Source organism: Pelodiscus sinensis, chromosome 1, assembly GCF_049634645.1.
Source record: "Pelodiscus sinensis isolate JC-2024 chromosome 1, ASM4963464v1, whole genome shotgun sequence".
Classification (NCBI taxonomy): Eukaryota; Metazoa; Chordata; order Testudines; family Trionychidae; genus Pelodiscus; species Pelodiscus sinensis.
This window is the reverse complement of record NC_134711.1, coordinates 248,955,733-248,979,464: the sequence shown is the minus strand read 5'-3', so window position 1 is coordinate 248,979,464 and position 23,732 is coordinate 248,955,733. Positions and strand designations below refer to the sequence as shown.

The 23,732-nt window shown below is 39.7% G+C and overlaps 2 protein-coding genes across 3 annotated transcripts in view; one reads left to right on the top strand and one right to left on the bottom strand.

Annotated features, from left to right (window-relative positions):
* Window positions 1-23,732, top strand: part of UBAC2 (UBA domain containing 2) — a 168,331-nt gene that overhangs the window by 28,678 nt on the left and 115,921 nt on the right. The window contains exon 4 of the mRNA XM_075918761.1: window positions 4,021-4,127. Within this exon, the coding sequence (XP_075774876.1) occupies window positions 4,021-4,127 (107 nt within the window). The remainder of the gene's footprint in view (window positions 1-4,020; window positions 4,128-23,732) is intronic.
* Window positions 5,411-13,606, bottom strand: GPR18 (G protein-coupled receptor 18). Of its 2 annotated transcripts, none has more exons than XM_075918759.1 (2): window positions 10,153-13,606; window positions 5,411-6,793 (listed from the first exon to the last, which is right to left on the bottom strand). In XM_075918759.1, exons 1-2 carry the CDS (start codon window positions 10,227-10,229, stop codon window positions 5,773-5,775), a joined length of 1,098 nt encoding a protein of 365 aa, XP_075774874.1. In that variant the 5' UTR covers window positions 10,230-13,606; the 3' UTR covers window positions 5,411-5,772. The 2 variants fall into 2 exon arrangements, with proteins under 2 accessions (XP_075774874.1, XP_075774875.1); XM_075918760.1 differs by having other exon boundaries at window positions 11,160-13,605.

The following is a 23,732-nucleotide window of genomic DNA, read 5'->3' as shown; positions in this document are numbered from 1 at the left end:
AACCAATGTTTTCAAATGGCGTTTTTAATTTTAAAGGTTATATTAAGGTTTATTCTTAATTGCTATTTTTATTTCCATTAATCAAAATTTATTTTTAATTGGTAATTTTACCTATAAATCACAATTGAATAACCAGAAACATTGTTTTAGCTTTTTTCATTTAAACACGAATGGCTCAGTGTAAGAAAAAATGTTGGTAGACTACAGTAAGTTTTATGTGGTCCATGAAAATGAATTTTATTGAACAATCCAATTCATTATAGTTCATTAAGATAAGAAAGAGTGGTGTGGAAAACATGTGTTGTGAAATTGAATTGTAATGTCCAAAGAAATAAACTTAGGTTAATTGAACTACTAAAATAGACTTTTTCAACACTAAAAGTCAGAACTTCTGCATCAAAGCTTTGTCATTCTTATGTTTAAAAGGTTAAAAAGTAGAGCAGTTTTAAAACTAAGTGCTGGGGGAAAGCCAACGGATGCTGAGGAGCACATGGATCGGACAGAGACGTCTCTTAGGGAAGGGTCTAATAATAGAGATTCTCTGTGTTCTAGTCAGGAGGAAAGGATGGAAGATGATAAAATATGGGTAAGATCAGATGGGAAACAATCGAATGAAAAAGAGTGTAACACATCAGGAAATGGCAGACAAATAGTGACAAATTTTTGAAGTGCTTATACGCAAGCATTCACATCTAAATAATAAGATGGGTGATCTAGCGTGCCTCGTATTAAAGGAGATTATTGATATAATAGGTGTCACAGAAACTTGGTGGAGTTATACCAGGGTACAAAATATATCGGAAGGACAGAACAGGTCATGCTGGTGGGGAAGTGGCACTTCATGTGAAAGAAAATGTAGAATCAAATGAAGTAAAAATCTTAAATGAACCAAAATGTTCCATAGAATCTCTGTGGGTAGTAGTCAGGGCTCAACAAACAGTTATTTCTACTTGCCCGTGGCGAGTAGATTTCAGCTGGTCACTCCGTGCGCCCCATTCACCGGCATTGCACGCATGTGCAGTGCCAGTCTGGCACATGCACGGTGCGTGGCTGGCGAGTAGCTTTTGCTGCAGTTTGTCGAGCCCTGGTAGTAGTAGCTCCATGCTCTAATAATAATAATAATATATCAGTAGGGATATATTATCGACCACCTGACCAGGATAGTGATAGTGGCTATGAAATGCCAAGGGAGATTACAGAAGCTATCAAAATAGAAAGCTCAATAATAGCAGGGGATTTCATCTATCCTCATATTGACTGAGTACACATTACCTCAGGATGGAGTGTAGAGATAAAATTTCTTGATACCTTAAGTGACTGTTTCTTGGAGCAGCTGGCTCTGGAATCCACAAGGAGAGAGGCAGTTCTTGAGTTAGTCCTTACTGGAGTGCAGGATCTGGTTCCAGAGGTAAATATAACTGGACAGCTTGGAAATAGTGACCATAAAATAATAAAATGTACCATCCCTGTGGTGAGAGAAACACTTCAGCAGCCCAACACTGTAGCATTTAATTTCAGAAAGGGAAACTACACAAAAATGAGGCAGTTATTTAAACAGAAATTAAGAGGTACAGTGACAAAAGTAAAATCCCTGTAAGCTTCATGAAAACTTTTCAAAAACACCATAATAGAGACCCAACTTAATTGTATACCCCATATTAAAAAACACAGTAAGAAAACCAAAAAAGTGCCACTGTGGCTTGGCTTAAATAAGTAAAAGAAGCAGTCAGACATAAAAGGACTTGATTTAAAAAGTGGAAGTTAAATCCTAGTGAGGAAAATAGAAAGGAGTATAAACTCTGTCAAATTAAATGTAAAAATATAATAAGTAAAAAAGGAGTTTGAAGAACAGCTAGCCAAAACCTCAAAGTAATAGTAAAATATATTTTAAGTACATCAAAAGCAGGAAGCTGGCTAAACAACCATTGGGCGAACAAGATGCTAAAGGAGCACTCAAAAACGATAGTCACTGTGGAAAGTAACAGAGAGGTAGCCGTGTTAGTCTGATCATGGTCAAACAAACACACAAAAAAAGCAGTCATGTAGCACTTTAACGACTAACAAGATGGTTTATTAGGTGATAAGCTTTTGTGGGGCAGATCCACCTCTTCAGATCATATTCTGAAAATGTGGAGAAACCAAATGAATTATTTGCTTCTGTCTTCACAGCTGAGGATGATAGGGAGATTCTGAAACCTGAGCCATTCTTTTTAGGTGACAAACCTGAGGAATTTTCCCAGATTGAGGTGTCATTATAGGAGGTTTTGGAACAAATTGCTAAATTAAACAGTAACAAGTCACCAGGACCAGATGGCATTCACCCAAGAGTTCTGAAAGAACTCAAATGGGAAATTGCGAAACTATTAACTATTGTTTGTAACATATCCTTCAAATCACCTTCTGTACCTAATGTCTGGAAGATAGCTAATGTAATGCCAATATTTTAAAAGAGCCCTAGAAGTGATCCTGGCAGTTACAGATTGGTAAGTCTAACATCAGTACCGGGCAAATTAGTTGAAACTAGAGTAAATAATAGAATTGTCAGACACATAGATGAACATAATGTTTTGGGGGAACGTCAGCTTGGTTCCCGTAAAGGGAAATCGTCTTACTAATCTACTAGAGTTCTTTGAGGGGGTTAACAGACATGTGGACAAGGGGGATCCAGTAGATATAGTGTACTTGGATTTCCAGAAAGCCCTTGATAAGGTCCCTCAGCAAAGACTCTTAAGTAAAGTTATTTGTCATGAGATAAAAGGGAAGGTCCTCTCATGGATTGAGAACTAGTTACAAGACAGGAAACAAAGGGTAGGAATAAATGATAAGTTTTCAGAATGGAGAGAGGTAACCAGTGGTGTTCTGCAGGGGCCTGTGTTGATGCCAAGTCTATTCAACCTATTTATAAATGATCTGGAGAAAGGGATAAAAAGTGAGGTGGCAAAATTTGCAGCTGAGACTAACCTGCACAAGATAGTTAAGACCAAAGCAGACTGTGAAGAGCTTCAAAAAGATCTCAGAAAACTAAATGGTCGGGCAACAAAATGGCAAATGAAATTTAGTGTTGATAAATGTGAAGTAATGTACATTGGAAAAAATAATTTCAACTGTACATACAGAATGATGGGGACTAAATAAGCTATAACTACTCGAGAGAGATCTTGGAGTGATTGTGGATAGTTCTCTGAAAACTTCCACTCTGTTCAGTGGCAGTCAAAAAAGCAAACAGGATGTTAGGAATCATTAAAAAAGGGATCGAGAATAAGATGGAGAATATCTTATTGCCCTTATATATATTCATGGTACGCCCATATCTTGAATACCGTGTACAGATGTGGTCTCCTCATCTCAAAAAAGATATATTGGCATTGGAAAAGGTTCAGAGAAGGGCAACTAAAATGATTAAGCATTTGGAATGGGTCCCATATGAGGAGAGATTAAAGAGACTAGGACTTTTCAACTTAGAAAACTGAAGACTAAGGGGGGATATGATAGAGGTTTATAAAATCATGACTAGTGTGGAAAAAATGAATAAGGAAAAGTTATTTACTTGTCCCTATATAAGAACTAGGGGTCACCAAATTAAATTAATAGGTAGCAGGTTTAAAAGAAACAAAAGGAAGTTTATCTTCAGGCAGCACACAGTCAACTGTGGAACCCCTTGCCAGAGGATGTTGTGAAGATTAGGATTTTAACAGGGTCCAGAAAAGAGTGAGATAAATTAATGGAGGTTTAGTCTATCAATGGCTATTAGCCAGGATGAGTAGGTATGGTGTCCCCAGGCTCTGTTTGTCAGAGGCTGGGAATGGATGATAGGAGAGGGATCACATGATGATTTCTTGTTTTGTTCAATCTCCGTCTGGGGCATTGGCCACTGTGGGAGAGATGGACCTTTGGTCTGATCCAATATGGCCGTTGTTATATTCTTATGTTTGTTCTTAAATGTTTAATCTTATAGAATTAACCGGCTCCTGTTAAATTAATTAATGTCTGGGACCTTTGTGTTTTGTTTTGCCATTTCAGTCCTTTTTATTGGGCTCCTGGATGCTGTCAGCGTTGTTTGATCTTCTCCTTGTAGAAGTTGTGCAATATGCATTTGGCATCACCATTAGCAGCTTGCCTTCTGGATTGTAAGTTTTTAATGGGTTTATCTTTGTCTTATATACTGTTCCGAGGGAATATTTATTATGGATTGGAGTAAAATAACCTGTTAATATAACATTTTAAATCCAGTTTATCCTTTTCGGCATGAATATTTATTTTATAACACTATTTTCCAAATATGTCCTGTAGTAGAGTCAAAATATTTTTAGCATTATACATCCACTTTATGGTGACTTCGTTTCACAATATTGTGTTTTCATTTGTCTTGGAGTAACCTTTCAGTGCTGGCATCTTTTATTCTTTACTCAGTACAGTATTCCTGAACATTTGTTTTGATTTCATGCTTTTTTCAGAAGCATACTTAGCACTGAAACCACAAAACAAATGTTATGTAAATCATAATTTAAAATATGCAAAACTCTATGCATTTCATAGTGGAATGTACTTAATCAGTTCACATTTCAAAACTCTTGAGTTTTATAGGACATCATGTATATGTGTATTACATTTTATTGCATTTAACATTTGAAGAGTGAGGTGTTTAAAGCATAAGATTCTTCAGGAACTCAGTTTCAAATAAGCTAGTTTTGAGATTTGCATAATAAAAACAATACAGAAAACTGGATTGCTAAGTGAGTATTTGTAGTTGGGTTTACACTTTAGTGTGGTCAACCTCACATAATCATGGCTTTCCATATGCTGCGTGCTCATTGGTATTAAGAAAAGCATTTATAATCACTTTTTCTAATGTCAAATATAAGTGCTTCTGGTTTCTCATCCTTTGTATAGCTGATGAAAAAAACTGACATTCTCATAAGCACGTGGAAAGTTATACTGTAGTTAAAAATACGTGGTTTTTGTTAGACTTTCCAAGATTAGCTATTAAAAGGGACTTGTAATGTTTCCATATTCCGAAAGATTAGAGATGGGATGTACATTTTCTGTATGTCTGTATAAACTACATTCATTATTCTGGAACAAAGAATATTCTATTTATTTAAACTTGGGAGTATTCCAGATGTTAGTAATGTGGTATATTATACTTACAGGAAATTAACAATTTGAATAATTATTCTCTTCTACTATTTGGTGTACTTTTTTATTTATTACAGAATTTCATTAGTTTTAGGGTGTCAAAATACTGCCAAATAAAACAGATTTTAAGTAAACAAAACAAATAAAAATTAAAGAAGCTTTCTCTTCAGTTTATGCTTCTGTTCTCCTGGTAAAGGCTGAACTTATGAATATAATAGATACTTTGGTATCATATACAATGTGGCATGTATATATAAAATCTTAATGCATCATATATAAGCAGATATTCTTTGCTTTATTTAAATTGTATATGCACTAGCATGGACATTGACTTTTTTTATGCCTAGAAATATTTACATTTGATGAGAGGAACAATATATTTGTATGCCTGCTTCACTCAGGTAGTAGATCATAAATATTTTAGATCTCCTGGATTTACTGTAAAAATGTAAAATGCATAGATGAATATTAATACTTTACCTAATTGGTATTCCATTTGTCCCACATTTATGCTACCACAGATGTAATGTGTCCCAATATTGCAAACTCCAGAGTATTCTTGATTTCAACTAAGCTGAAATGTCACACTTCAGTGAAAATCACTTCACCACATTATAAGCATCTTCTGATTTTTTTTTATATCATTTCACTGTTTATATTACTTAATGACCTTACACTCCCAGATCGAAAACTCTTCCTGCGCACACTTCGAAGATAGTTACGGTAAAGCATGACACTGATGACTCTAGCCTGAAATTGCTTAGAAACAATGTAGTACAGGATAACATCTAAGCACGTACTGAGATTCATGAGAAAGGTGGTAAAGGCTGCCCATGGATTGTAACTCTTGTCTTCATCTTGCAGCATCAGGAATGCAAAACAAATGTGGAAGGGCACAAAGCAGAAAAGCACTTGCACAATCAGAGTAACTATAATTTTTATAGATCTTTCCTTAGCCTTGGGTTTCAGTTTGGAAGTCCTGCCGTGGACAAAATGGTAAATAATGACTAGATAGCATCCAATCATGATAAACAGGGGAATAAGGAAAAAAAAAGTCAAACGAGTAAAATTTAACATATTGACTTCCTTTAGATGGATGATGTCGAGCATCTTCAGGCAGGTCATAAAATCTGAGGCTTTATCTGGATCTGAATATAAAAATAGCAGTGGGGAAGTTGATGCAAGGGTCATTATCCAGATACCAATGCAAGCTAGCAGAGCTTTCTTTGTATTCTTAAGTTCTTTGACATGTTTGGGCTGGACAATAGCCATATATCTATCAACACTTATAAAAGCAAGCAGCCACAGAGCAATGCTTGGATAAAACACAGTGAAAGCGCCAAGAATCCGACAGAACATATCTCCAAATGGCCAAACTGCTTTTGCATAGTAGCTTATCCGAAAAGGTAAGAACAATATAAAAATTAAGTCAAGTAATGCAACGTTCATCATGTAGACTGTTATCGTCGTTCTTTTCTTGGTGGTGCAGCTGAAGACCCATAGTGCAGTGATGTTTACTAGCAATCCAATTATGAATATAAAGCTATAGAAGACCAGTGATGCGATCCTGTATTCTTCTGGGTGCCAGTTTCCTGGCAGAATGTTTTGACTCTGATTGTGTTTATTCATCATTTTTTCTCCTCTTAAAACATGATCTCTAAAAACAAATAAAGTAAATCATGAGAAATGAAACAACAATAAAAATTAGATTTGGAAATTTGTAAAGAAGCGAAATAGGTTACTCTCATTTCTTGATCACAATTATTTAAAACATTTTAAAAATAACTGAAGTCAACAAAAAAACAACATTATTGTAACTCCCAAAACATGCTAAGCTCATCCTGTCTGTTAATATAATGTCTGTCCCAAAGAGATTATGAATAGCAATAAACTTGTACTGAGTGATACATATTTTTAATAATTAAAATGTAATTATCATTTTTAAAACAATACTTAAAATGTGTCATGTAAAAGGATGTCTTAAATATAATGAGAAAAAGGGAAGTTAGGGATTGCTGAATGTTGTTATTTTTGGCTTATTGTTTGTTTGTATTGTAGCATCTAGCAGTCCCAGCCAGAGACCAGGATCCTATTATGCTAAGCCAGTGGTGGGCAATCTGCAGCTCATGCGCCACACACAGCTTGTCAGGGTAAACTGCTAGCAGGCTGTCAGACAGGTTGTTTACCGTGTGCTCCTTGGTACAGCCACCTGTAGCTCCCATTGGAGGTAGTTTGCTTTTTCTGGCGGGACGAAGAAGTCAGCAAGTCCCTATGGCCGCACAGATTCCTACAGCTCCCATTTGTTGGGAATGGCAAACTATAGTCAATGGGCGCTGTGGGTGGCTCAGGGGACACAAGGTAAACAACCTATCTGGTGGCCTGCTAGTGGCTTACCCTGACAAGCTGCATGTGGTCCATAGGTTGCCTGCCACTGCTGTACAAACACAGAACAAATGCTATACAAACACAGAACAAAAAGACAATCCCTGCCCCAATGAGCTTACAATACAGTATTCTTTCATGTTGTTTCATATTATGTAGGCCAGCAATTCTCAAACTTTTTGGGCTCAGGAGCCCTTTACATGCGTAAAAATGTATGCAGAGCCCCAGCGGTCCACTGATTGTATGTGTTGTACCTATTGATGTTTCCAGTTTGTCAACCTCGCCAAGCCCCTGGAGATGTCTTGTGGAGCCCTGGGGCTCCGTGGAGCAAAGTTTGAGAAACACTTATGTAGGCTAACCATTTAGCCATTTAAAAATGGCATCTTTAATTTTAAAAGTGATATTAAGGGTTATTCTTAATTAAGATTTTATTTCCATGAATCAAAATTTATTTTTAATCTGTAATTTTACCTATAAATCTCTTTTAAATAGTTGCAAATTAAATAGAACTCTTCTGATTGTCCTAACATTTTGTAAGTAGCCTTTTCTAAAAGAAATACACATTGAAAGGATATTTGTTTTAAAAGTAAATAAAAATAATTAAAAAACCATGACATTTAATGTAGTTTCCATGCACAAGGAAAAATATCAGTTGTGAACTTTAGCTATAAAGAAACTGCATATTTCCCAATAGAACATATATAGTATTGCATACAAAAGGCATGAAAAGAAGAAAAAAGGTATGTTATTTAGGTTATTTAGATTCTAACTGTAGTATCTGTACCCAGGATCTGAAGAAAATAGGCAGATACATATTAGTGAGAGGACTAGGTTTATAACTTTTATTTTAATACAAAAATTGGCAATGAAGAATAAACTATGCAAATTTTGTGGCAGTATCCTTGTGACATGCCCAGCTGCTGGGCAAAGGATCAGCATTTTTTGTGTCAGCCTCTTGGTTATAAGTGTTTGAAGACTGAAGTTTTGTCCTGCTAACTCAGCTGCTGAAAGAGAGAGGAGCTTTCTCTGTTTAGCCACCCTACTTTGGAGCAGTGGTCTACTCTGTGACTTCCTTAGCTTCTTGGTGGTTGCCAGAGTGCCTTGTATCCTCCCGCAGCTTCTAATTCCTGAGAGGAAAGGTGTGTGTCTGTGTCTGTGTCTGTGTCTGACTCAGACAGACAGACAGACCTCCCTATCCTCAGTATTTGAATGGTTCCCATTGCCTGACTGATACTGCTCATGGTTTTCCCAAGCAGCAGAAGAATGCAATTTCTAAGTGGCATCAGGGGACATTTTAGGCTTTTAAGTGATGAAAGGTTACTTTCCATTTTAGGCTTGTAAGTGAAGAAAGCATTTAAAGATCAGCTCAGTTCATTGTTTTAATGTCTGCCATCTATTTTACTTCATAATACAGAGTTTCTAGATTACACCAGTGGTTTGTTTAGTCCAGTACTCTGTCTGAAAGTGGCCAGTACCAGATGCTTTTGACGAGAGTATCCCTGTATTGAACAATAATGGTGAGACCTTTTTAAATGGGAAATGTCTTCCTAATCTCTCCTCCTCCCTTCCCCCATCACTTAATTGTTAACTTGTGCCTTGAAATGTGCAGTTTTAAATCTCTTATTTTTGTTGTTCTCTATAATGAAACAATAGTTTATTTCATTACACACATAAATATCTTATCCTCTACACTTGGTATCAATGAATCTTTATAATTTATACAAAATTGTTTTGATTCCTCGTGGATGATTTAGGTGATTCAAGTGAAAATGTTAGTGTAAGGGCAATAAAGTAAAATGGACACTTGGAATGGAAAAATTATGTAGTGCAGTGTGGTGATAAGGAAGGAGATTTGGAGGGAGTTTCAGAAATTTCTCTAAAGTGGTTAGTCCACTGGGTCAAATTAAAAGTAATATTTTTAAAAAGATACTGAGACCCATCAACAGGAGGATAGGACACATCCCACAAGAGTGGGATTTTGTTAATGTACACCGTAGTGATAAAGTCTTATCTACCAGTCCATTCAATTTTGATCATGTTTTTATGAAAGTATTCTATTCCTAAGATGTTACAATGAAAAAGGCATAATTTTTAAATAAAATTCTGTAAGTATAAATATAAATCAGTATTATTGGAAATGTTTGAAAACGTATTTGAAACTGCTCAAAACACTCCAAGTAACAGTTACATTTTTCACCATATCCAAGATAGTCATTTTTCTATCTAGAGAACATTATTTAAGGCAGTATATATTCTCGTAAACTCTCCCTTCCTTCTTTCTCTTTACAGGTTTTAGATTTCTCTCGGTATTGATTAAGTGCTTGTTATATAATGCATTACTTCAGTATACTACAACAATTTTACAAATATAATGATCTAAGTGTACAGTAGAAGTATATGCATAAATCTGTTCATCCACACTCCATGTTGCTTGTAGCCTGTAACTTACTTATAGGGTCTAGTGTCTAGTCAGTTCATTAGCTGTGCCATTCTGAGTGATGTAAATGAGGAAACACTCTGTAATAAACAGTGTTTTTTATTAAATTGTTACTGAAGACCTAATTCCAAACTAATTGTTTAAAGTGAGTTTCAGTTAGGAATCTGGCTTGTAGGTGCTACATAGATAAAAAATACCTGGATATATTAGGATGGTAGGAAGGTTTGATATATAAATAAGTGTAACTGTGACTGAAATCAAGCCATTGCTGCATGCATGGATATCCATTAATACCAATAAGAGATCAGCATGTATAAATCTTCATTGTGTGCCTGTAAAATTAGAATTTTGCTCCAGTTACTATATTTAGTGAGGGGAATAATTAGCTGTTTAAATTGAATAAATGGATATATCAAAAGTTCTTAAAAGGTTTCTAAATATCCAATTGATATGATTTAGTGGACCTTTTTTGAGATAATGTGAAAAGATTTTCTTGTTGCTGATTCATACATTTTATTGTTATTCATTTTAGATATATTTTTAAAATTGTGGGTGGTGTTAGAACAACTCGTAATCATGATAAACTCACTTGAGTGCTGATTGAGCCTTTTTGGACAAATCCAAATTGGTTTCTCTTGATTTTGACTGAGAGCTTGTATGCTAGGGTTTTTTGTTTATTCATTTTTTTTGGTTTGTTTTTGTAAGAGCGGAAGTACTTTGGGAATGAATGCTCAGTTTTTGGGGTTGTTGACATATACATTTTCTTTTGTTAACATCTCTCTGCCTCCATCAGATGTCCTCATGGATCTGCTGTAGTGTGGGTGTATTTAAGGTAATCAGCAAGGTCCAGCATGTTTACCCATTCAGTATATAAGTGATTCATTTCACTATATAAACCACTTAGGTAAAAATCAATGTTGATGCTATTACTTATGGGAAGGGTTCAATTAATTGTTAAAATACTTGGACCAAATATCTTATGCATGTGTTAAAAAACAAAATCTGTTTGCTTGAATTTACAGTCACATAATGCAGCTGTTATTTAAAATTCGCACTATGGGTGGAAGTAAGCTTCCTTTTATTAGTTACAGAAAATGTGCCTTTGTTCAATTAACACTTTAGAGAAGGAAGTCAGTCTTAATAAACATGGAGATTTAAGTTACTTTAAGCTCAACATGAAAATAATGGATTAAACATTACTTGCCTTTATGTTCTATAAAGTTGCTTCAAGGATGCTTGTTTTGTATCTTCAGATCTGCAGAAAGTTTAGATTTGCTTCTGTCTGTACAGCTTCACCTTACTAAAATAGAAACCCTCCTGCATAGTCAGGAAATGATGACGTAATGAAGCCAGCTCTGAGTTCTCTTATTAGTTTATAAGTATTTTAAACATTTTGTTAATTTGTATGTACACAGACCTTGTCCCTTAACTTGACTCATTTGTCAGTTTACAGAATTGCAACATTTTTCAGCAGGTATGTTCTCATAATATTTCTGTCTTCAAAATCAGTTTCTTTGCAGAAGATCATATACTACAACTTCGTTTGGCTGAAGTGTTTGGGGAATATAAAAATGTTTGGATATTTGACATTCATGCAAATAATTTATTCAATAAAGGAAAAACTAAGTTTTGGTTAAAGGAAGGTTCTTACATAGAGTTTTAAATTCTGCACAGACCATAATCTCCTTTTGTGGAAACCCCCATTGTACTTGCATTGTTAGAAGTGGTAGTCAGTCTGAAAATGAAAGAAACTCATTGCCTTTGCAATAGGAAACTTGATTCACTTGTATGCATTGCTTATTTCTTGTTGGCAAAGTAATGGCACTTTAATATCTTACTTGCTTTCTAAAATAATACTGAATATCCATCTTCTGGCTACTTGTTAGAAAACCACTCTAAGCTATTTTTACGCCATGGGATCATTTTTTTAAAAAAGGCTCATGAAGGGAAGAATCATTATTTTCAGTATTTCCTTTGACCAGAGAAAGGACAACTGTTGATTTGGTTTTTTTTTTACATAAAATTTCAAATGTAAGGTTATGAGCATTTTATTTTTTCCATGTTAATTATACTGCTTTATTAGAGAAAATTTGTTTCAACATTTATGTATGTTTTTTATATATTTGTCAATTACTGTATGTATTACAGTGAAACTCAGAATATAGTGAAGTGTTCTGTAGTTCTTACTCAGTCTTTATTCTAGCATATCTCCCAATAAGGGCAGTGGCAATTTTGCAGAAGTAAGGATCAAGTAAAAACTGTAGGATATGGATGTTAGTGAAGTGGAATGTTTGATGGGTTTGGTCACAGAGATCCCATTGAGACTCTCACTTGATGTGCTGATGATACCACTCAGCACACCTACCTTATCCTCTGGGACATCCCACCACCCTGTTCTGCTAAGCCTGAATCTCTGGTCTCCCACAATGAAGGCATAGAGTTGGGATAACAGCCCACAGTAGAGTAACACAGACACTGAGATCCACTCTGCTGTGGGAAGGATCAGTCAAGAAATTTGACACAGCACTCATGTACACAGTCTCAATGGGACCAAAACCCCAGATAAATCCATCTCACTATGCATAAAGTTTATACAGAGTGAACTCATAAGTTGTTCACCTTGTTTATCAATGGTAGAGAGAGATGCATAGTTGTTGTTCCCCTAGGATTTAAGTGGTTGCAAGTAATAGCAGATAGATCAAAGTAAGTTACTAAACAAAATAAAACACACCAGCTAAGCTTAATACTCTTAAGAAACTTGTTACATGCAATTTCTTATCCTAACAGTTCTAATTACCTTTTGTCACAAGCTAAGCAGCCTCTCAGACTCATAGCTAGGACCTGATCCTTCCTCCCGTTGAGTCTTAGATGTTTGCAGCAATCATTTTAGGTGGTAACAAGGGGTAACCTAGCAGAAGCCCCATTATTTGGTTTCATCCCTTTATATCCCTTTTGCCAAAGGCGGAATCCTTTGCATTCAGTTTAGGGATGTTAAATATCGGTTAATTGAATAGTCGAGTAATCTCATTAATTCTTATCCGTTACTTGACTATTTTATAGTTCCCTGTAGCAGAGGAAGCAGCATGGGATGCCAGGCAGGAGCCGGTCCGCAAGGGGAGCCAGTTTAAAAACCAGCTCCCCTCGCATACTGGCTTCTTTCACCCTGTGCTGCTGCCTGTGATACAGAGGCAGCACTGTGGGGTGTCAGCAGCCCCTGTCCGGAGGGATTCTGAGTTCCTGGACCTAGCGTGAGACAGAACTGAGCCAGGCTGCCTGCCTCGCACCTAATAAACTTTAAATGTAGAGCTGCAGTGGGGATAGGTCCTGTACCCGGTGTGAACCAGGCTGCTGGCCAGCCTGCTAAAAAATTTAGTACTGATAGAGTGGGGGTGGGAATGCGTGTAGTCTGTAGCATTAACGGATAAGCTTTTGCTTATCTGTTAATGGACTACACTATTACATCCCTAATTCAGGTCTAATTTTTCTCACCTTGAGTAGAAAAGTGCAGCATACAAAATAGTTTCCAGCATCAGATGTCCTGGTCACATGTCTTTGTAGGACCAACCATAGTCTAGGCCAGGCATGTCAAACTCGAAGCCCACTGAGGGCTGCACAAATGAAAACTGAAGTACACCAAAGAAAATGTATTTCTATCGCAAAGTCATAATTATTTATTATTATAGATTATGTGTAAGGTAAATTTTATAATTTTTCTGGTTTTGTTTTAATATAATACAATGATTTGGTGTGTAAAATTGTTATTTGCCCACATAAAATAAATTTTAATTTAAATATAAATTTAAGGGACTTTTTCATTTTTTATGATACATAACTTGTTTTTATTTCAACAAAACAAGTATAGACCATGATTAATCAAATAGAACAGGCTTCTGTGAAAATTTCAGATACTTTGTAAGTCTGAAATTTTGCATAAACAGAATATTCATGCAATTACTGACATTTATTTATATACAATTAATATACATTTTGTGATTTTATTTGAGAATAAATAAATAAAAAACAAAATATTAACAAAAAAAAAACCCTTCTCTCCCCCAGAGCCAGGCACTTCCATACCCCTGTTCTAATGAAATCCCCCTCTGGTCCGCCAGAGTCTCCCTGCTCTAACCCAGTGGCTCATCCCTTCCCCCGAGCCAGACACACACACTCCTCTAACCCAGTGCCTCCTCCTCCCCCAGAGTCAGACACTCTCAGTCTCCCCAACCTAATGCCTGGGTCCTGGAGCTGCAGCTGCCACACATTTCTTCCTCAGGTGCTGGGGCGGCATGAGCACAGCAGCCAGCTGTGAGCAGGTGCTTGATCCCTGTGCAGAGCAGCCGGCCCACTATAACCACGTCCTGGAGCGCCAGGTGGCCCGGCCAGCCATGAACAGTCACTGCAGTGCTGTGTGCAGAGCAGCTAGTCAGCCAACTGTGATCTGCACTCAGCCATGTGCTCCGAGCAGCCAGTGGGCTGCACTTTATTCTTTTATACAGCTGTAGTGGCGGGCTGCAAAAAATTTCGATCGGGCTGCATGCGGCCTGCCAGAGGCCTGTATGACATGCCTGGTCTAGGCTCAGAGGGGAAGCAAGACTATTCACCAATCTTTGTCCCCAATAGCAGGCCACTAAGTTCCTTAAGTACCAGTAATGCCCTTCACTTACCAGGCCTAGATCAGTAAACAGGTTTATCTTCATATTTCTAACTTAAAATACAGGAATGATACAGGCACACAAATAGAATATACACGTTCAACAGATTATAAATTTAAAAATAATGTTACATGCAATATTTTGCAAAAAGCATATTTGAATTAGGTAAATTCTTATTTCTAAGCATGTTTTCATAAAGAATATGAAATATACCCTCACAGAATGAAAGTCCTAATGTGTGATACTGTGTTTTATTAAATGCCCAGAGTCCTGTTACTTCTGTATGAAAAAATGTTGCCTCAGTCAGAATTTAGTGGATAGATATTTACAAACCTCACATCAGTGTGCATGGTCAGAGAATGGGGCTTTGAAAACTGTGTGTTCATGCACAGACTTGTGATGTCTGTAACTGTGAGTATGGAACTAGTTTAGAGGACTAAACTTGAGCTATGTATGTGAACATTTCAAAGTCATTCCAAACAAAACAAGCATTAAACTCTTGCTAATCCCACCTCCCAGACACCTAAACCATCCCAGCTTCCCAGGATGCTTCATCTTCTGTTCAAAAACTATTTTGTGATTGTTGCTTGTAAAATTGTATCTTTTAAGACACTGCTTAATTCTAAAATGTTGCTAGTTTTAAGAAACTAGTGTATCATCAGGATTGCAAGGTGGTGGTTGGTGTTGTAGTCCAGCAGCGTTAGAACACTGGAGTTCACTTACAGTGGAGTGAATCACCTCTGTGATAGCGTCCCGCTGAGGGAGTGTTCCCTAAAATGCTTTCCCTGGTCGCTAATATTCATTATGCTGCTGTGGATCATATGCTGAACTCGTGGAGGAGAGTATCCAGGCTGCCGAGCTCTTCCTTCCCTGCCAGATACTTTATTATTTGAGAAGTAACATCCAGTACCCTCCTATTTAATCAAATAGAAAATGAGTGCACTTCTGAGCAAAACAAATGCAGAATGAAATCTGGCTCTGGGTGGAAAACAATTTTTGGTTTAGTTTGGGATTGGTGGAGATGCTGTGCAGTGAGCTGCCTCTTGTTGCCATTCATGTTGGAGGAAAATGTCTGGCTTTGCTCTCTGTCCCGATGAGTAGGAGATGAAGTTGAAGATGCCATTTAGTTACCTCGTTGGACTCGTAGTGAACAATGTAGAGACCATATTTAAAGTTATCTTCTTCATCTGTGCTACTACACCAAGAGGAGGTTAAACGGATGGGATTTAATTAATATCTCTTGTGATAATGACTTTATTGAAAGGCAGTGACCAGGGTTCCCTCTAAGCTGCATGCAGAAAAGAATTCCACCCCACACACCTCCTACGCAGAGCCATGCAGCTGTGTGGTGGACAACAGGCGGCTGCTGCGGCGGCTAGGGCCAGAGGAGCCATGAGCCAGGAAGCGGGAAGCTGCTGTGGTGGCTGGGGCCAAAGGAGCTGTGAGCCATGTGGTGGGATGCTGCAATGGCAGTCAGGGCCAGAGGAGCTGCGAGCCACACGGTGGGAGGCTGCAGCTGGAGCCAGAGGAGCCATGAAGTGGGAGGGTGCTGCGGCAGTTGGGGCTGGAGGAGCTGTGAGCGATGTGGGAACCTGGGCAGGAGAGCAGGGAAGCAGATACTTGTGTTGTATCATAGGGACCAAGGACAGCGGGGACCTGGCACAGAAGCTGGTTGGGTGGGAGGCAAAGGAGCCAGCCATCTGTGGTGGGAGGTACTGGGCACAGGTGAATTCCAGGAGAGCGGAGGAGTAGGGCAAGGTTCAGGGTCAGACACAGGTTTCTGAGCAATGGCAGGGGGTGCGAAACAGGTGAGATATGGGACTGGGCACAGATCTCTGGGAAGTGGTGCTTGGGCTGTGAGCCCTAAGCCCAGGTACTGGCTGTTTGTGTTTGGGGGGCAGATAGCATGGCCCTGGCTTAAATATTGGTGGCATATGGTGGTGGGGGGGGGGGGAGGGAGGCAGGTTGCAAGGCGGGGCACAGCTACAGGGTGTGTGGGGGCGGGGGGGTTAGGCAGTTCACCATGCTATAGAGGTACCAGCTGGCTGTGTGTGGTCCTCATGGGGGCAAAGTGTGTGTTGGGGGCTGGGGCCAGCAAGGTGGGTGGCTTTCAGGATGGGTGGGTACAGGGTCAGGCACCTTGTTAATTATTCATTGTTTTAGTATTTTTTCTTACATAACAATTTTAAATTGTGTGTGTATGTAATTTTGTTAGTAACTGATGTGTGCATTGCTCGCACACATCTAAACAAGCGCACATGAGTTCAATATTCGTGCACAAGAAAAAACTCACTCTGCTCGCGGACGGAAAATTTTAGAGGGAACACTGGCAGTGACTGACGTTTTGGCCCAGTTGGCCTAATTTAGCTATGAAGTTAATCCTGGGTATCGTGTTTAACCTGAGTCTGGCTGACATACACAAGCCTCTAACTTTAGGTTAGCAGTCCTTCCAACTCAGCATCCTGGCCCCTCCTGGGATGTGAGCTATAATCTGGGAGCTGTTACCATTTGGGCTGGTAACTAGCACATTTTGCAGTGAAGATACAAGCAAAACAACTCAAGTGCTGATCGTCCTCCAATGCCTTCCCTTAATTCCCATCTTGTATTCACAAGGACAGATTAACTCTCCCACAGTTCTCTGGGAGAAAAAAATTGTACAGTTGCTCAGTTTATAGCAGCAGCAAGCTCCATTTGCTATGTGCAAGGAAGTCACGGTTATTTTAGTATGGCTTGGTGTTGTGGCTGTTCAGACCTGGGCTAGGCTAGTCTCGATGCTTAGACCAGGGGGCCAGTCTTCCAAGTTAACTATGCAGAGAAAACATACCCCAAATGTTGTGAGATGCTAAGAGTGAGAGGATTGGTGGCCATGTTTTAGCCCCCGGAGGTTCTGCTTCTGTTGTGGGAATTACTCATGGTTTTGGTTCCTCCTTTTGTTGCACTACGTTGTCAACAAGAAGAAAAGAAACATGTCCTTTATCTGCCTACCCTTACTTCTAGCTCCTGTTAAAATAAATTCTCATTATTATGTTTCATGGAATCATAGATATACGAAGTGCCAAGTCCAGCCCCCACTTTAAGGCTGGACTAGGTATACCTAGATCTTCCCTGACAAATGGTTTGTTCTACCTGTTCTTAAAAACTTCCATTGGTGGAGATTCCACATGCTTCCTTGGAAGCCTATTTCAGTGCTCATCTCTCTCTCTCTCTCTCTATAAAAAAGCTTTTCCTGCTGCGCGCCGAATGACGTCATCAGCTTACTAGAAAGTGGAGTCTCAGTGTCTGACTGACTTGCCCTACAGAACCAACTGTGAAACTGAGATCTGTCTGTAGATCCGTCTGTAACAGGTAGTACAGGAGCAATAGACCAATTCACAAGGTTTTTTCCCATACAGCTTCGTTTGTTCACTTTTCTACATATTCAGTGCAAGATTAACAGGTTCTCTGCCTGCAAAAGTGGCCAGAGAGAGGGGGGTTGGCGAGCATAGTGAGCAAAGGGCACATACCTCTAGTCTATCTTTATAATTAGAAAGTTTTTCCTAGTATTTAACCTCAATCTCCCTTGCTGCAGAGTAAAGTCATTATTTTCTCTTTTACCTTCAGTGGACTTGAACACATTACATATTTGAAGACTGTTGTAAGCGCCTCACTCACTCTTGTTTCCCTTGTCATCATGATTGTGAAAATACTGGGAGGGAAGGATATGGTCTTCTTGTGGGTCATCTTTCTGCTGTCATTCTCATTGGAAGGAAGCAACTGATGGTTAATTTCTTTCTCTTTGTCTTGGTCTCCACCAGGACCTTAGTCTGAAATAAGCCCCCCAAGGTCCATTTTGTAAGTGATGCATCCACGCTAACAAACCCATTATTCCAAAATAAGGGGCTGTGGAATTCAAATTCTGTACTCCTGCTTTTTATGAGGAATAACGCCATTCCCAAACTTGTAAGTCTGAAATATCATAAACATGGACACTTCGGTGCTGTTGAACTAATTGGCCTCTGGGAAGCCTTCTGCAGTTCCCCAGAGTGCTTCCTGGGGCTCTGAGTCTGAGGTAGCGCAGCCACATTAGTGGAGCCTGCCTCAGACGACATTGGATTCTTCCCCATAGTGGGGACATGGAACTTCAAATTTGTAAAATTGGGTGCCCAGAATTCGAATTTAGTAAATTCAAAATAATCTCCTAGTGTAGACACATCCTTTGTGTCATAGTGCTGTATTCCTAGCATAGTAAAATGAGAGTAATTTTATAACAGGTTAGTTACCTGGCCTGTTTGTTGAATTTGTGAGCCTCACAGGGGATACAAAGAGCTTTGCATCTGAAGAGAGGGCAGAATTATCCACAGCTTCCGTTTGATAGAAATCAAACTGTGTATTGTGTGTTTTCCTTCTCTGTTTCCCAAATAGGCTTAATGCGCCTATCAGAAAGAAAGGGTGGACTTCAACTGTTCAGGAAACTCCTGTCTCCCAATCTGTAGCTGTTTCCAATCTTATTGTTGTGAGTAAGCTCACATGCCTTTATTGGGCACTAACCACAACCTTTATTTGTTGAATACTTAACCTGAAGTCTGTTTAAGTTTATATAATAGTGGGGTGCTAAGTGCCACTGTACTTGAAGTTGAGATTAGTTGAGTGTTGAACAGTTGATTTTTCTAAATGCATTATAATTCATATGAATGTTCAGATCATATTGAAATTTGCTTTACCTTATTAGGGCTTGGGTTAGAAGTGGGGTTAGTGATTAAAATTTGGAGTTGTTTGAGGAAGGGGCTTCTTAAGATATAGCGTCCCTTACAGAAATCATGACATAATTTCAATTTTGATAGTGTTTTTTGCATATAGCTGGGGCTCAAACTCTTGGTCTGATCCACTTAGGGATGTTAAATTTAGTTTAATCAATTAACCGACTTGTTTAGTCAGCCATCAACTAGTCGATAAGTGGGAAGCCGCAGCAGGGTTAGCTCTCGGCCGGGAGCTAACCCTGCTGCAGTCTCCCTTTTAAATGTATTAAGAGCCTGTTGGCTCTTAATACATTTAAAAGGCTAAAGTGCAGCAGGAGGGACCCAGTGCAAGCCAGGACAGCTGATTCCCAGCTCATGCAGGGTTCCCCCTGCTGTGTACCAGCCTTTTAAACATATTTTAAATGTACTTTTAAGTCAGCTCTCTCCAGCACCGGCTCCTGCTTCCCCCTCCTTGATGCCTCTGATGGAGGCAGCAAGGGGGGGAAGCAACTAGTTCAGGGACTATTCAACTTGTTGCTTACATCCCTAGATCCACCCCAAACTGATATATCACAGTTGGAGTTCAAGTCTGCTGTTGTCCAGCATGCCCCTTTGGGGATGTAACATTTCAAAAGTTATTTGAGATGAACTTTGTATTTACAAGGTGGTTCAAGTTTGGGCAATGAACCAGAGAGTGATTTTTGCATGCTTTAGAGCAGTGTTTTCCAATTGGTACTCCATGGAACCCTGGGGTTCCACGAAGTGAAAATAGGGGTTCCGCAAGGAGCCGGCACTCCCCCGCCCCCTCTGAATGAGAGAGTGCCGGCTAACCAGTTTCTTAAAGAAGCAGCACACTTGTTTCCCCTTCTTCCCTGGTGACGCAGAGGTGTTGCTCTCAGCCAGCACACTAGGGGGGTGTTGGACCGGAGTGACCTGACGTGACCCACAGCGGGGAGGGAAGCACTTGCCCTCCCCAAAGCAGCTGGTGTGCGCTGCCTGATCAGCTGGGGCTGTGGCACTCGGTAATTTAGTTCTGTGGCCTTTTTGCGCGGTGGGAGGGGAGACGGGGAGGAGGGGAGGTCAGGAGACCCTGGTCTGCGCAGCTCCGACTGTGCAGGCAGCGCTGTCTGCCCTGGGACTCCCTGCACCCTCCCCCCTCCACAGGACAGCATCATGGAAGTAAGTTCCTGGAGTGCTACAGCCCCTGTTGTTCAGGCAGTACGCGTGCCAGCTGTTTGGAGAGGGGAGGTGCAGTCGCACACTTCCTGGAACCCAGAGTTGCTGCAAGATTTCCAGGTATTGGTCCCAGCTGACCCTGTCACCTGTCCAGACCCCCCATGAGTACCCTATACCCAGCCCCCACCAGCACTGTCCCCAGCACCAGCAGCACCCTGCCACCCACCCCAGCAGCACCCTGTCCCCGGCCCCAGCACCCTGCCATCCACCCTAGAATCCAGCATCTCCCTGTCCCCGGCCCCAGTACCCTGCCACCCAGCAGCACCCTCTCCCCGGCCCCAGCACCCACTAGCACCCTGGCCCATGCCCCTGTGGCAAGCAAGAAATACACATGACAGTCACTGAGTAGCTAAAGGCTGTATCCGGCATCCCTTGAACCTGACCCATATTCACTGTGAGTTTGAGTTCTGCTGTTGGCAGATTTCGGTGAATGTTTTTGTATGTGTTTCTACTTTCTACTTGCATTCTGTTTCAGAGGTGGAGAGAACTGGGAATGGAGGCCTTTTTTGAGATTCTTACCCTCCCCTCGCCCCCCCCCCCTCCCCGAAGCAGTGCTTTTTCTTTACAGATATTTCTAAATGCTCTGAAATCGACATATAGACTCTGTAATTTTCAAAGCAATCTGCATTTCATTGGAGCCAGGAGCAGAGTTAGTTGTGCAAATGTGGATCACTTAGTTAAGAGGATCTCACATACAGCTCTTTACAAGAAATATTTGATTTTATTATTCAAATTGATCTAAAGCATGTGCATGTGCAAATTTATTGAAATTTGGTGCTGGGGGCTGAACTAGTTAATGGTGCATGTTTGGTGAATTTTTTGATCAAGCATTTCTGAGATACAGCCATTCAGCTATTTATAATATTTATAATAAAATTATAATATTCTTTTAACATTAATATTCTTTTTACACTTCTGATCCCCAAAATTGAGATAGCTGGACAGCTTGGTGGCTCAGCTTTTGTGATACTAAGGACCAGTTAGAAATATTTAAATAATTATTAATAATAATTAATTAAATATTTAAATAATTATTGCACTAGAAAAACTTGCAGACAGTTTGCATCTCTCCAAGCTATTGCTTTTTAGAAACTCCTTTGTGGAGGGTTACGTGATACCCAGGAAAAAGGTAGCTGCTTAGTCCACTCCCCACGTATCAATTAATCTTTAATAATCACTTTCATACAGATTGGCAATAAGTGTCTGTCATAAAAGTTTAAAATAAATGCCTGGCTCAACGTCAAATTGTTGAACATAGATTCCAATGATAAAATGGGGACATGGGAACAAAAGACCTAAGTCTGAACCATTTAGGCAGATGAAGAGGGAGATCATGACGCCACAGAATCTAACCCAGGATGTCGACTCGGAGCACTGATTGAATTCAAAAGACATTCGTGGCCTCACTAAAGATGTATGTGTTGTAAAATCCCAACCAGCTCCCTTGGAAACTTAGCTACAAAAGGCAGCCATTGATACCAGTGAAATTAAATTAAACTCCCTCCTTAAAGCTTAGACTAGACAAAATGGGAGAAAAACAGGTTGGGCCCAGTCAATACCTAGAGTTGCCAGGTGTCTGGTATTGACTCAGACAGTCTGGTATTTTCAGCTCCTGTCTGGTAAAAATAAATTCAGAAAGTACTTGACACTTAAAATGTCCGGTATTTTCTGATTTTTTTTTTTTTTTTTTTACCTGGCCAGGGGGTGAAAATACCAGACTGTCCGGGTCAATACTGGACACCTGGCAACCCTATACACAGTCAGCAATTGGACCCAGCCCCCCCTCCCATCTAGTTCTGTAGGGGAGCTGTCTGGCCCGGAGGAGGGAGGGAGGCAAGATGGCCACCTGTTGGAAGAGGCAGAGCCCAGCCCCTCCTGTTCTTAAAGGGGGCATGCTGCTTTTTTTTTTTTTCGCTTACTAACTCTCTGGGACCTTTTTTTTTCTTTTTTCTCAACAACTTTGGTCCTCCCCCCTTTTTTTTCAACAAATTTTCTCCCCGTTTTTTGGGGGGGGCTAAGGGGGAGTGTTTGGTATTTTTGGTTAAACCATCTGGCAACCCCAGACCACAGTGGCCCCCCAAAGCCCTCGTAGGGTTGCCAGGTGCCCGGTATTCACACCCTCCATCCGGTTAAAAAAAACAGAAAATACTGGATATTTAAAATGTCCGGTATTTCCTGTTTACCTTGGACAGAAGTCTGGCAGGGACAATTTTCCCTTGCCACATCTGGCAAGGGTGAAGTAGTGAGGAGTGCGGGGTCATTTAAAGCTGCAGTGCTTTTTTTTTTCCCTCAACAACTTTGGTCTCCCCCTTTTCTTTTTCTCAACAGAATTTTTTCCCTATGTTTTTTTTCTGACGGGGGGGGGGGGAGGGGGAGTGTTCAGTATTTTTGGTTAAACCATCTGGCAACTTTATCAATACCAGACATCTGGCAACCCTAGGCATAAAGCAAATCCTCAGGGGGACTAAACTCAGATGCAGCCTCAAGTACATATCCACCTTCACTATGGATTTAGCAGGCTCCACAAGAATTTCCAAAAATCTATTTGTCGCTTGGCAGGTACTGGAAAGACTGAGATGAAAAATAGCAGAATGATTTAATTATAATAAAAAGCATACTTCAGATTTAAAAATCAGTTTGTTTTCCTATGTGTCCTTGTAGGTATAGTAATATATGCTATATAATCTTCCAACTCCTTGGAGATAATCAGCTAGGTTGAACTCGTTTGTTGATCTCTTTTGGAATTTAGCACTACAATCCATAGAGTAACAGTTTAACATTTTTTCGGGATATATAGCAGCATCTAATTACTAAAATATTAATCATCATAACTTGCACTAAGAACATAAGAATGGCCATACTGGGTCAGACCAAAGGTCCATCTAGCCCACTAGCCTATCGGCTGACAGTGGCCAGCACAAGGTGCCCTAGAGAGGGTGGACCGAAGACAATGATCAAGCGATTTGTCTCCTGCCATCCTTCTCCAGCCTCTGACAAACAGAGGCCAGGGACACCATTTCTATCCCCTGGCTAATAGCCTTTTATGGACCTAACCTCCATGAAATTATCATGCTTCTCTTTAAACTCTGTTATAGTCCTAGCCTTCACAGTCTCCTCTGGCAAGGAGTTCCACAGGTTGACTACACGGTGTGTGAAGAAGAACTTTCTTGTATT